Source organism: Marmota monax, unplaced genomic scaffold (assembly GCF_021218885.2).
Source record: "Marmota monax isolate L192 unplaced genomic scaffold, Marmota_monax_Labrador192_F-V1.1 WCK01_AAM20220418_F8-fsc00205, whole genome shotgun sequence".
Lineage (NCBI taxonomy): Eukaryota > Metazoa > Chordata > Mammalia > Rodentia > Sciuridae > Marmota > Marmota monax.
This window is the reverse complement of record NW_026692417.1, coordinates 782,920-797,155: the sequence shown is the minus strand read 5'-3', so window position 1 is coordinate 797,155 and position 14,236 is coordinate 782,920. Positions and strand designations below refer to the sequence as shown.

The 14,236-nt window shown below is 38.9% G+C and overlaps 3 protein-coding genes across 3 annotated transcripts; all 3 read right to left on the bottom strand.

The window, feature by feature from the left end:
• Positions 1–3,336: 3,336 nt before the first annotated feature.
• On the bottom strand, positions 3,337–4,253 carry LOC124091604 (keratin-associated protein 3-2). The gene has a single exon (XM_058578735.1). It carries the CDS (start codon positions 4,206–4,208, stop codon positions 3,912–3,914), a length of 297 nt encoding a protein of 98 aa, XP_058434718.1. The 5' UTR covers positions 4,209–4,253; the 3' UTR covers positions 3,337–3,911.
• A 2,596-nt stretch (positions 4,254–6,849) lies between these two features.
• Positions 6,850–7,149, bottom strand: LOC131424132 (keratin-associated protein 3-1-like). Its single transcript, XM_058578778.1, has one exon. It carries the CDS (start codon positions 7,147–7,149, stop codon positions 6,850–6,852), a length of 300 nt encoding a protein of 99 aa, XP_058434761.1.
• Positions 7,150–12,217: 5,068 nt separating this feature from the next.
• Positions 12,218–12,816, bottom strand: LOC124091602 (keratin-associated protein 3-1). The gene has a single exon (XM_046442683.2). The coding sequence runs from the start codon at positions 12,764–12,766 to the stop codon at positions 12,473–12,475; it is 294 nt and encodes a 97-aa protein (XP_046298639.1). The 5' UTR covers positions 12,767–12,816; the 3' UTR covers positions 12,218–12,472.
• Positions 12,817–14,236: the final 1,420 nt, after the last annotated feature.

The following is a 14,236-nucleotide window of genomic DNA, read 5'->3' as shown; positions in this document are numbered from 1 at the left end:
GAAGAGAAAAAAAAAAGAGCTAAAGAGCAGCCCTGGGTTTAATCCCCAGTACTACAAAAACAAAACAACCAAACTAACCAAACAGAAACCCCAAAACAAAGAGAACAGTCTTATAGGAAATAAGAAACATTAACCTAAAAAATGCACATCAACTAAATGAATCAATTAATATTCATGCCTACAAGAAAAGAAAGTGGTTAGCATATAAATTAATGAATCGAAAAAAATTTGAAAAACTTCCCTATGGCTTTACTTGAAAGAGAAGATTCGTGACTTCTCCTGGTGGCCCAAGACTTCCCCAATTTATTTTTGCATGGATATCTGCCAAGTTGCATAACCTATTACTCAGGACTGATAAATATTTCACTCACTATTTGAAAATTAATTCAATAAGCATTTATTGAGTGATTACCGTGTACCAGGTCCTGTGATAAATGCTGGCAATGCAAGAATGAACAAAATAAACATTATCCCCATGGAATTTATAGTCTGATGGAAAGGTTTACCACATATAATGTATTATTATAAATTGCTGCTATTAAACATTATAAAATGAAAAATATTGGGCTCTAAGAGCAAACAACAACAACAACAAAAAGGAATTAATTTTGATATTTTAAGGAAACATTGCAAAGGAAAAGTGACCTGCAGACACAATTAGCATTTCATGGGATAAAGATATCAGTCTCCTATTCAGAATGCAACATGACTTCAGGCTCACCATAAAAGGTTAAAAGCATTGTGATTGTTTATGTGGAACATCAAGCTTCTCTAATTATAAGTAAGACTGAAGATTGTAGGATAGAAACAGTTATAAAGCTAATAAGTGTAGGCTGATCAATTCATCTCTTTTATTGAAAAGACTTTCAGTGTTTATTAAGATGTGTTTTCTCATATATGAAAATAAATAAATAAATAAATAAGATATGAAGTGCAGGGGGTGTTTTAAGGCAGTGACACTATTCTGTAGGATACTGGAATGGTGGATACATGACATTATGCATTTGTCAAATAAAAAATGCATGGAACCTAAGAAAAAAAGAGAGATGCATTTTCTCTGCAGTGGTCTAAGAGACCTGGGAATTACTCTTCTTTGTTTATAAATGAAGATAGGGAGTTCAGAAAGGCAAGGAAATTGGCTTTTCATGGCCTGCTGATTAACTTGTTAAAAGCTAAATATAGGATCTGTCAGGACTGAGCTAATTTTTAGGTGGTTAACAATGGAAGTTTGAACAATGTGTCAGAGATACAAAACATATTTTATTTCTAAAACTAAAAGTTCTCCTTTTTCTTTAAGCTAATATAAGAGAAACAAGTGATCCTTGAGTAAATGGTAGATTTTTAGCACTTTGAGAATCTACACTCTCTCTCTCTCTCTCTCTCTCTCTCTCTCTAATACCTTGTGCAGTTTCAATTATGCTTTCCTATAGTCAGTAGTGGTATCTGTGACAGTGAGGACAAATCAAAGATTGATTATGGAAAGAAACAGAAGCGAAAATATAATTGGTAATCTCTTGCTTTCACATCTTTCATCGTTTCAAAGTTTCAGCTGAACCCCCCTGGCTCTGGGGGTCTTTGTCTCTCTTTTGTGCCTCACTGTCTTCTACCCTTGGATGCATTCCCAGCTCCTGTACTTTAAGACCAAGCTCTCAGTGCCTCTGTGATTCATTGAGTGGCTCTTCTTTCCGGATCAGAGGCTCCCGCCGCCCCCCCCCCCCACACACACACACTGCTTATTCACCTTTTCATGCTTTTCCTGGAGACATCTTGGAGGATTTCCCTGCCTACTACTGCTCATCCCCGACACTGCATCACCAAATCTGGGTTTGGGTTACTCTTCCTGTGTGCTGTTATGGTCCACTGCGTCCTTGTCTCATCAGGAATCACAGAGCATGGTAACTGCACTCATATGACCTATATAGTCCACGTGTGTTGTGCTTATGGGAACTTATCAGTCCGCACCAGATTTGGGAGAAAGTTGAAGGCACTTTAGGTGATAGCACTTCTTTTGTGTTTATACTCCTAGCATGAATGCAGGACTGGCATAGAGAAAGCACTCAAGAAATATCGGCCAAAAGATTGAGCAAATGAACTGAACCTAGATTTTTAGCATTTTGTGGGCAGTTTCCTAGGTTGTGTCTCTTCTACCCCATGGCTTCTAAGTTCCGTTCATTCAAAGTTGAGCTACAAAGAACCTATGAGACCCTCAGAGTAATCCGTCTCTGAAAAGATTGACAGTCACTTCAAGGACATTTAAAAATGTGTTTATTTAAAAGTGTTTGCTTTGCCTCTTCCTTGCCTTGTCTTTGTTTCTCCCCACAAACATTCTTTTGATTTTTTTCCTCAATGCTTTTTCAGATTTTGGCTTGTGTCTTTATATGTTTGTTGTGTGTGTGTGTGTGTGTGTGTGTGTGTGTGTATCATGGATTATACATGCACTACATTTATTATTTTACATATATGTTACTTATGTATTGCATATAAACATTTTATATCTGTACATACATACATCATATATATGTGTGTGTGTGTGTGTACTTTCTAGTTTCAGAGAAAGATAATGTGCATGAGAAAAAAAATTAAAGTAGGCTGGTGAAATCAGTTAAGGCATTACACCAATGTTTTAGCTCTAGGTGTCCATTTCACAAGCATTGACATTCTAGCGATAACTTTGACAGAACTTCTGTGCTTATATGGTAGCAAATGGAGATGTGTTTCTAGTGCGCTGCTACTAGAGTTGATCCCTTTAAGTTCTCTCTAATGGAGAATGAAACTGAAATAGATATGCCCACTAAATCACCCAGAATGCCTGCCCTTTTATTTATTTGTTACCCAGGATTGAACCCAGGAGTGCTTAAGCACTGAGCCACATTCCTATCCCCTTTTTTGTGTTTTATTTTGAGAAAAGGTCTTGCTAAGTTGCTTAGGGTTTCACTAAGTTGCTGAAGCTGGCTTTGAACTTGCAATCCTCCTGCCTCAGCCTCCAAGCAGCCCATTTTAATCTATGAGCCAATATAGATTTTTCTATTACAGTTGGATGAGATTTTGTTAAAGAATCTTACACTTTTTATTTCTCTTGCATATTTTAAATTGATGTCATAACTTTCTTTGGTATTAGAGTCTTTAAGATGTATGTGGTGGAAGGAATTCTGCTTTAGAGTCAGATAAACCAGGGGTTAAATTCTATTTTTTTTTTTAGTAACTAACTTCATAAGAAGGGTGAATAACTCTTAAAGCTTCATTTTTCTCATCTATTATTGCAGTTTTTTTAGATTCAATGAATTAATACATGTGATTCATCTAGTAAAAATCAGGTAAATAAATGTTGGCTCACCCCAAAATTATTTTTATCTGAGTAAGAGAAGGCAAACATAGAAGACAGCCAATTAAAAGTTAGTAAGCCATATTAGCAAGCTAGTTCCAAACATTCCTTTAATTGTAACTTTTTAAAAATTAAAATAACCATCTTATCTTTATTTTTACTATTTTGTTTTAGTGGAAGAAATATACCAAAGCCTCTAACATAAATAAAGAACACATGTGGCCAGGGAAATAAAGTTTATTAGGAAACCCACCAGTAGTTTCCTTTGCCTCTTTGAAAATACTCAATACAGGAAATAAGATCCAGGAAGCAACATGACGAAGAAAACATAGTTTTAAGTCTTAAAGAATTCAATAGCATTATGATAACAGAAGACATTCACATGCTCAAATGAACCAAATGGTTATCTGGCAAAATAACCATAATTAATTTTCTTGGCTTTCTTTCCATTAATGTCAAAGTAAGGTTTCCATATCTGGGCCATCTGGTCTACCTTAACATCTGCTAAACTACCAAGGCAAGTGAAAACTGGCTGGGCAGCATCTGGGGGCTTCCTTCAGTATCAGACACTGAGCAAAGTGGCCACCGGTCAGCAGCATCTTGGGACGCAGGGGTCACAGCTGGGCTGAGTGTAGGTGGTGAGGTTGATGGTCTCCAGGTCTGGGGTGGGATAGGAGGAGTTGAGAAGGAAGCAGGTGGGCACACAGGGCTGAGGGATGTGGCAGGGTGGGGGGCAGTTGTCACAGCAGGTTGGCTCCAGTTGCCAGATGGTGTGGGGGCAGGTGCTGGGCAGGCAGACTCCACAGCGGCAGGACTTGTCTGAGGAGCAGATGGTGGTGGCAGGGCCGGTGGGGACGCTGCAGCAGCGGGCAATACAGCAGGACATGGCGTTGGGGGTCAGGTGTGCCTTGGGTCTCTTAGGAAGGTGAGGTTTCTGAGGTTCAAATGTCTCCTCTCACTTTGAGGCTTTTATATACCTCCCCAGAAGGTGTGCGTCCAATGGGAAGGCTGTGTATCCTTAATTTTGTTTGGGTCACTCTTTTCCATTTAAATTCTGTAATCTGTTTGGTATTTTCTTGTCAATTAAGGGCTCCTGCCCTTATTAAATTAATCATGTTTTTGACTCATTGACTTGTCATTTTTGTCACAAGATCATCACATTTTATCTTCACAGGGTTCTGGTATGCTAAACCTTGCATGGATTGTGGGTAATCAGTGCACCTAAGAATTCAGCTACAGTTTTAGGGGTTAAAGTCTTCTTGTTTTTTTTTTCTGCCTTAGGTTCACATAGTATGAGTAACATGATGTGCTTTCTAATTACTAATTTTAGAATAAGCAATTCAAATAATTGATTGGGCCAATTTAAACTCAATAAAGTCAGTAAGAATATGGCTACATATAGATGAATATTTCATCTGGCTATATGCATCTCAAACATAGTTGCTTTATTTACTGATGATATAATTCAGGTTCTAGTGAGAAAGCATGAAGAAAGAATGAAATAGGGTTAAATTCACTTTCATTATTTTAAAAACATCTATACTGAGTTTCCAAAGATTGTGTTACTGTTTTTATTTATTTTTTTTTAAATAGTGTCTCTGTTTTCAAAGTTACACCAGTCTTGAAGTAAGTCAGAGTATAAAATCATTGGAAGGAAAGATCCAGCCAGCTGCTATCCTCTGTGAAAAGTACTATTAAAAGAAAACTATGTTGATTTTCATTGATTTTTACATTAGTGAGATACATACAGGGAATGAAAGAAGAAGCCACACATTTCACAGAGTAGCAGTGGGTTTAGAAGGGGATCTGACCCCATGCAGTTGAGAACTATGGTATTCCTAGAAATCATTTTGTCAAACAGGACTGACTTCCTGTTCAGCCTGTTTATTTCTTGGATCTTCAACGACACTGTAAATTCCTTAAGGAATTCCTTATACAACATTCTTCACTTCAATTGGCCTTGATGTGCCTTCCTGGTGGTTGGCAGGTGAGGTAGTTGGAATGAATAATCTCCAGTGTGTGATATTCTATGAATCCAACATCCTCCCACATCTCCTTGTGATCAGCCCAAACCCATTCAGTTAGTGAAATCTAAATGACATAATTTTTTGGATAGAAAATGTTTATCGAATAAACACAAAGTAGAGATTCTTTGGTGAGTTGTTTCCGAGAGGCTCTTACCAAAACCAATATATGATCAGTTTAAAAGAGAAGATGACCGAAAAAATATCTGTGGAAAATACTAAATGTCATCGGGAAGTGAGTGTCATCCATTATTTGTAAGAAGAGCCTGTCCATGTTAATTAAGTTGGTTTAGGTTTTGCTTAAATATTGCATTTATCCCAAGTCACATCATATAGAAATGAAGGCGAGTCTCTTAGGTACTTTGTACCTACCTCTGCGACCTCCCTCAGATTGTTTCTTTGGCTTAAAATGTCCTTCTCTGATCCTGTTTCTCAAATCCTACTCATTCCTCAAGCTTCAGCTCACGTTATCTCTTTCATGAAATCCTTCCAGATGGTCTCATTCTTTTCTCTGTTCTCACACACTGTGCTGCCCATCTTTTCACTTAGATCTATTTCATTCTGCTCTGTACCATAGTCTCCCTTACGTTTGCCTTACTCTGCTGCAAGATCCTTGAAAGTGGGAATGGTATCTTAATCTTGCTTGTCTCTTTCAAGTACCTGAACCCATCCTTGGATCCCAGTAGGCATTTGATAAATATTTATTGAATTGGATTAAATTACACATTAGAATGTGAGTATGTTGATGTCCATGTTGATGAACTTCTCTGCCTTTTAAAGGACACATGTGAGCTTATTTAGATAGGCAGGAGAAAAATAAAAATTTAAAGTAGGCGATGACCTTGGAATTTAAAACACATATCTTGTCACCCACGTGGTTTTCCTCAGATATCAACGTATCCCTGTACAATTTCCTTTTTGGCTCTGAGATTTATGTTGATGTCATCAGAAAGTGTAATTCTGCTGGGTATATTTATGGCTTCATGATGCATGTGTCAAGAGTCGGGTAATTATAGCATTAAACACTAAGACAGTGCATGTTTTGGCAAGTAGTGGTGTTTATTTAGTTTTAAAGTAAGGACAATCGGGATAGCATTTTCCCCCCATTTCCTTGAAATCATTGTTCAAAATTGTGATACAATACTTCTTCAAAATCAAAGGCACAAGTTCAGATCATCTTCCATAGAGCTTAGTTAAAGGACATTTGCTTAAACAGCTCTTATGATTATTGAAGTTCCTTAGGGCAATGTAGGCAAATTCATTCATCTTTTCTTTCTTTTTATACTGGGGATTGAACCCAGCGATGCTTTACCACTGAGCTACATTCCCAGTTGTTTTATTTTTTAATTTAGAGACAGGGTCTTAATGACTTGCTTAGGACCTCACTAAATTGCTGAGGTTGGACTCCAACTTATGAAACTCTAGCCTCGGCCTCCCCAGTCTCTGGAAATACAGGTGTGCACCATTATGCTCAGCTGGGCAAGCTCTTTGAAACATTTTTGGCTAGCAGCAAGAAGGTTCACACTCACAAGATTGGACGTAGGTGATGACAGAGATCCCATTCAAATTTGGGGTAGGGTGGCACTTGTTGAGCAGCCAACTTGATGGTACATAGGCATCAGGCATGCAGCAGGACGGGGGGCAGGTGTCACAGCAGGTGGGCTGAAGGAGGCTGATCTTGTGTGGGCAGGTGCTGGGCAGGCAGATCTCAGATGGACAGCAAATGTCAGAGGAGCAGATGGTGGTGGCTGGGCTAGTGGGGACATTGCAGCATCTTTGGAGACAGGAATCCGAGCAAGACATGGTGACAGTGGATCAGGTTGGTATTTCGTTGCCAAGGAAGGAAGAGTTTTCTTCTACGAAGTTGTCTCTGGTGGGTCTTTTATATCCACCTATTTCAGGGACTTGGCTTCTATCTATCTGAATGTTTCCTTATTGTTGTTTGCATAAGCCTACACAAATAACTCACTAGGTTACGTATCTGCCATGGGACGAGTTCTCCTTCAGATTTGTTTGGTTGTATTGCTGCATTCAAACTTGCTTCCTGTTGCCATTTCAAAATGGTGTCAGTACGGTTCTCCATGAACTCGTTGACACGTTTACACATCCATATCTGCCCTGGCTTTCCTCTGTTCTACCAAACAGAATTTCTTCTTACAGGTGATCATTGTAGAGTGTGAAGAATCTAGAGTGATATTTCTGAGATAAGGAATGACCCTTCTCAGATTGTGTATCCTTGGTACCTGTGGGAAGTCAAAACCTGTGGTGCTTTTTTCTACCAGGTTCATGTTGGTGTGTTTTCACAAATTTGAGGGAATAAATGAATATTGAAGATACACCAACACATGATCCAAACATCATTTAATTAAGTACTTGGTAGGGGAATGGAGTGAGTTTTAGAGCTAGGTTTGAATTCTGATTATGAGTTGTAAGACCAAGATCAAGTTCTTTAATCTCCATGGGATTCAGTTTTTTTTAAAAAGTATATATATTTTTTTAGTTATACATGGGCACGATATCTTTATTTTGTTTATTTATTTTTATGTGGTGCTGAGGATTGAACCCAGGGTCTCACACGTGAGAGGTGAGTGCTCTACCACTGAGCCACAACCCCAGCCCCTGGGATTCAGTGTTCTCAAATACCAACTTTGGGGAAAAATAATAATTACGGATTATAGTTTTATTGCCAGGGTTAAATAAATATTAAATGAGATTTACTTATGTAAATCATTTTGTGTGGCCTGAACAAGTGATTCAATATATGGCAGGTTCTTCTGTGGCTACTATAAGAATTCCCATAGTAGAAGATAGTATGAAAGAGAATTGAGGTCATCAAAGAAACCTTAATGGAAGATTTGGATTAAGTTATTTTTGATCATAAATACTTAGAAAAGAGGTAAGTAAGTGCATTATAGGCAAGAAAAGCAATAACATCTTCTATGATGCTATCCCATCCCCTACTCTCAGCCCCTGCCCCAGACACAATTGGCAACTCCTACCTTTGTGACTTTGGTGAACCCCATCTCCACCCATAGCACTTTGTACATACATTGATTATCTTTGCTAGATTGCAATCCCCTGTAAAACAGGGACATTATCTAATTCATCTTGGTATCTCCAGTGCTAGCATAGTGCCTTGATTATGGGGTGGAATCTGGAAACTGGAATATATAGAATTAATATTTAAGGAAGGCAGTCAAATACTTACAGCTAGCATTTATTACATGATTTTTGGATCAAGTTTACCTCAGGAAAACATGCAAGCAAGGTAAACTCATACATTTCAACAGAGAGAATTTTAATATAGGGAATTTGTTAGCTAGGTATTGGAGATCTGAAATAACAAAAAAGGAAAACTGGGGTAACCCAGAAAGCAGTGACCCGCTTGAGGGTTGGACAACGAAGAGAAGAGGTTAGGGCTATTTGAACCAAGAAGCTTGGAAGTGGGCCTGCAGAGCTGGGCTCTGGTTCTGGGTACTGCCTGGTGTTGCTCTTGCCTCTGAAGCTCATAGGGAGGCCCCGGAGGGCTGGGCTTTGGACCTTTGCAGGGAAACATCGCTATTTTGTGGATGTTGGTGTTTCTCTGAGGTGCAATGACACTGGTTTTCAGAGTTCCAAAAGAAGCTAGAGACTAGAACCATTGCTGCTGTCAGATAAATGATGGCTGCTGGGGCAACAAGACTCTTCTTCCTTCCTTGGGACTTGTAGGCTCCTTCTAGTGCCCTCTATAGGTAGAACCTTGTAGAAAATCAGCCAAAGGAGTCCTCACCCCAACATCACAGAGCAGAGTATAAAAAGGTGGACTTAGAGAGTTTGATTATTAGCACACATTGTCCTCACATGCAGAATTTTTAATTGCATATGTTTTAATTAATTTAACCTGCCCTACAGATTTATGAGGCACGATTTGTTTTTAATCTTATTTGACAGTTGGCCAAATAAATGATAGAGGTATGATTTAAAGCAAGACAGACTTTCAGAGAACATGCTCTTGACTATTGTATCGAAGGCATAATTATGACTAGAGTGTAAGCTACGTGTTTCTTTAGATCAGTAGCAAGTAAGATTGGGTGATAATGACTGTCCCACATTATTCACGGTCTTAACAACCACCCCGAAGAGCTGAGCCTTGATTCAGTAAAAACAAAAATCTTGTATTGTTATCACGTTTTGAGCAATTCCATTTAACCAATATTTATCAGGCCAGAACCTTGGTCTGGCAAAGGTACAGATTGAGCAGAGGGAAAGGCATAGAATATTTAACTCAAGGTCAACTGGGAGACTGGCAATGATCAGGGTCTAGATTATTCTAGAATGAAAAGAAAGTCCTGGATGCCAAGAACAATTTGAAGGAAAAGTGAAATGCCTAGGTTTTCTATTCCATTGTCAAGAATAAACAATTATTAACTTGAAGGGTAGTTTGTTCTACCTTGGTCTAGGTTTTATTGATGCTCATTGAGAAAACTGAAAATGTGTTTGGGTGGCCAAATGTTCTGCATTTCAATTCAAGGTCAATGAGCCAGCCAGTGCTCCTGTCTGACATCGATAGTCAGTACTTAAAGTCTAGCTTTAAAATTATTTAAATATGATTTATTCTCACTTTGGAAACACAAAGAGTTTTTTCTTACACTCCTTGACTACGCTCATCTTGTCTTACACTATAATTACTCAGAGCAAGCCAAGTTACTGTGTACAACCAATACACAATTTGGAGGGACAGCAGAGAATGTGCCATGTGGCATATGAATAAAGAGAGCCATGAATTCTCCTGAATAAAGAATCACGTGTGATTAAATTTCTCTTTGACATGTTGATGTCTGCAGGGCAGATAGTGGACACAGAAGGGATTTCAGGTTCAGGCAATTCTAAGTTTAGTATTCTTTCTCTGTCACTTAGAATGTGTGTAACTTTTGGAAGGAATAGTCTTTCTTTAAATATTTTTTTTTTTAGTTGTCGATGGATCTATATTTTATTTATATGTGGTGCTGAAAATCAAATCCATTGCTTCACACATGCTAGGCAAACACTGCACCCCCTGAGCCACAACCCTAGCCCAGGAATAGTCTTTCTCAACCTCAGTTTTTTTCACTTATAAGTCGGGGAGAATAATGGTAGTTGTGTGATTTTGTTAAGGACAGATGAGATTCTGCATGTAAGGCATTACTAGGGCATCCAGTGGAGATGTCAGTTTTTGCTACTGAAAGCACTAAAAGTAGCAAGGTGGAATGGGGTTGTTGAGAGCCATGGGGTACTTGTTATATAGAGTCTTCTGGGTGATCTGGAACCCAGTTTGTTAACACCGAAAATGATTTCTGAGATGATGTGATCAGCCGGTCCATTTGACTGATTTAAGACCTGAGACCCAGAGAGCTTCAGTGACTTGCTCAGGGTCACAGAGGCAGCCCATGGCAGAACTAGAACTAAGACACACATCTCTTGGGTTCAGGTTTTTCTTTTTTAAAATTTTTTAACTAGCTAAGGGCTCTTGCCTGCAAAATGTTCATAGAGGTAGTAGTAATAGCACACTTGGAGGAGTTATTCCTTACAAACTTGACATGGTAAGAGTGGCTACCTTACATTGATCCTAAATTCCACAGTGATACTTATAAATGTATTTATGAACAAAATGAAGGAGTTAATATATTTTTATTGAAGAAATACATTTGGGAAAATACATATTTCAAAAACGAAAAAAGATGGCTTTTGGATTCAAAGCTGGGAACCACTGTGTGCAGTGATGGTGAGAGTCTGACGTGCGCTCTCACCATTAGTCTCAATGCTGTGGATGTGGCGGTTTCTACTCTGCTCATTTGAGCTGCCCAATAATCCTGAGAAATAAGAAGGACAGAGAAGAATAATAAGAAAACGGAGGCTCTGGGAAACCAGGAACAGAGAGTAAACTACTGTAATAATGAGGCCATCAAGAGTCAGAGAAAACAGCTGCCCCAAAGTCCTAGGGTAAATTCAAGAAAACATACAACTAGATTACACTCTGAGTCCTTCCTGAGAAGACCTCACTGCATTTGGATTTTTTTTTTTTTAGGCAACTAAAAGTTTTGTATCATATAAATTTGATTCTAAGAGGAATGGTATGTTTTTGCTTTCAGAATTAGGAGACTGGTATAAACAGAATACTGCACTGTGGTCTGATATTTTAAATATATTTCGATGACAGGATTGGTAAATGTCACTTGGACTGGTAAACTTGTAAGCAGAGTTATGACAAATGCAAGTCATTTGAGGGCATAAGGGAAGCCAAGGGCAGCAGAGCCCCACTAGGTCTAGCCAGCAGAGTTATCACAGGAATGTGATACATGGTTTTAATCCACTTGTCCAAAAATCAGTTAATCATGTTCATTCAGAACTGATTTTTCTGGAAGACAGCATATATTAAGAAAAGGATGTATATATATATATATATATATATATATATATATCTTCAAATTGTTTTGTGTTTTTATCTTGGAATTTTATGAGGACTCTTGACCAAGGGAGTGAAAATTATTTCTGCATGCCAGCACAATGATCAACGTGTTTAGTCAATTAAGGAAGAAAAATCAATGGAAGAATCAATGGAAACTAGACTTATCAAATATTTTAAAAATATAATATTTATCTCTAGATTCTAGCATAGTGCTGGGCACAGTGGAAGTCTTCAAAAATATCTATTAAATGAAAAGAGCCTCTAGAAGGACCTTCTGAATTTTTCACTTTTCAGCCCATTCAAAAAGAACCAGTATCTCATTTTTCAATGAATTCCACCATTACAGCTCACATTCCTCTGGGGTGAATCCTGGGTTCAAGCAGAGATAGGCATTCCACTTTCCCTGAGAGGAAACAAAGAAATAGACACTCACAAGGCTATATTTGCTAAGCCAGAATGAAGTTTATTAGTGAAGAGTCAAAAATGGTTGTTTCTCAAAGAGCAGTGAAATCGCCTAAAAGAAAGAGGTCTCCCACTAAACCAGAGAAGCCAGGTGGTAAGAAGTCGGGCAAATCCTTAAGACTCGGCCCTGGCAGCTGGGATTGATTTAGCTCTGATGTAGGCAGGAGCAAGTGCTGAAGGCCAGCTGCTGTGGATGCCGCTGAGCAGCCATGTCACTGCACCTGTGGAAGACTTGGCTTCTTAGCAGGGCTCACAGGGGTTTTCACAGCCACGCTGAACGTGGGTCATCAGGTTGATCCCGCTCAGGCCAGGAGTTGGGTGGGAAGAGTTGAGCAGCCAGCAGGTTGGCACATAGGTATCAGGCTGACAGCAGGGTGGAGGACAGTTGTCGCAGCAGACGGGCCGAAGGAGGTGAAGCTCGTGGGGGCAGGTGCTGGGCAGGCAGACTCCACAGCGGCAGGACTTGTCTGAGGAGCAGATGGTGGTGGCAGGGCCGGTGGGGACACTGCAGCAGCGGGCAATGCAGCAGGACATGGTGTTGGGAGTTGGGTTTTTGTTGGGTTGTTGAGAAGTGTCTAGGTGTCTCAATGCTCCTCTCCTCTGCCCTGGCTCTTATATACCCACCTTCATGGGCGTTAGCCTATTATCCAAATTTTTTCCCCATGCTTCAGTTTATAGCTCTCTCCATAAAAATCCACCTAATTACTTAAGTGTTTATTACCTAAGACAAACTCCTAACCCCATAAAAGGGATTTAGGTTGTTTTGTTGTCAAATTAGGACTCTTCACATTGGACAGGTGTCACTGCATGGGAACTTCATTTCAGTCTTCAAAGGCTCTGGGTCATTATCTCCTAATCATTGCACATTGCTAATAATGGCGTGGTATGCTAGGTATCTGCAAATCTTCACTGTGAGTTTTTTTTTTCTTCTTTCTTTTCTTTTTTGGGTGGTGGGGGGAGGTCTCCTTTTCAGATGGAGAGGGAAGTAGGTTTTTTGATTGCTATTCTATTCCCAACCAAAGATTCTATGTAATAGTTTAAGCTTCTGACTGAAAAAAGTGATGATGATTTTTTTTTTTTTTTGCTTTTTTCTTTGCAACTCCAAGAAGCTCAAATAAGACGAATGGATGGAATCTATAGAGAAACAGATTTTGGTTCTGCAAAAGGAGGCACTCCTGCCAGCTGCAACAAGTCATCTCCTCTCTATCCCCTTTATACATGCTTTAGTGATAACTTGTCAGGGACACGTGGATAGGTGTGAACACCTGCATGGGTGATAGTGCCCAGTGCCCTTTAAACCTCCATTCAACCACGTATGAATTAAGATTATTTATGATCAGAAGACTATTTGTATTGGGATATTTAGAGGTGAAATAGTGCAGTATTGGCCAGAGTGAGTTCCATGAACTCTATTCCAAGGGACATGAAAGGGTTGTTTTAACTTCTTGGGAAATACTGAGTTTTTCATTGGTGGGTCTCTCAAAGCCTTTACTATGCAAACATTCTCTGTGACTTTTCAGTAAATAGATGGAACATGTGTCTTCCCCTAAACTTACTTGATCACGGACTCCTTGGCACTTGTTTATTTTCATAGATTAGCTTCATAGTTCAAGTGTTCTCTAGAGCACTAGAACTTCATAGTTCAAGTGTTCTCTAGAGATTTGGCAATATCTTAGAGACTCTCCTGTCCAGGAGAAAAGAGACATTTCCAAATTGCATCTGATCTACTAAAACCTTAATAATAATTTTTTTAAAAAATAAATAAAGTCATAGCTTAGTATGATGTATTTGAATCCCTTTAGACTGGGGAAACTATTAAACCAGTAAAACCTTTATAACTATTTACTTGGAAAAGCTTAAAAGTATGTACATATTGATTTATCTTTGGATAAAAAGGCTCAAACTCTAAGGGCAGAGAAATAATACAACATAGAGGAACTAGAGGCCAAAAGACATGTAAATGGACAAGATTGTGGTTCAAAAAATGGTTATCATGCAACTGAT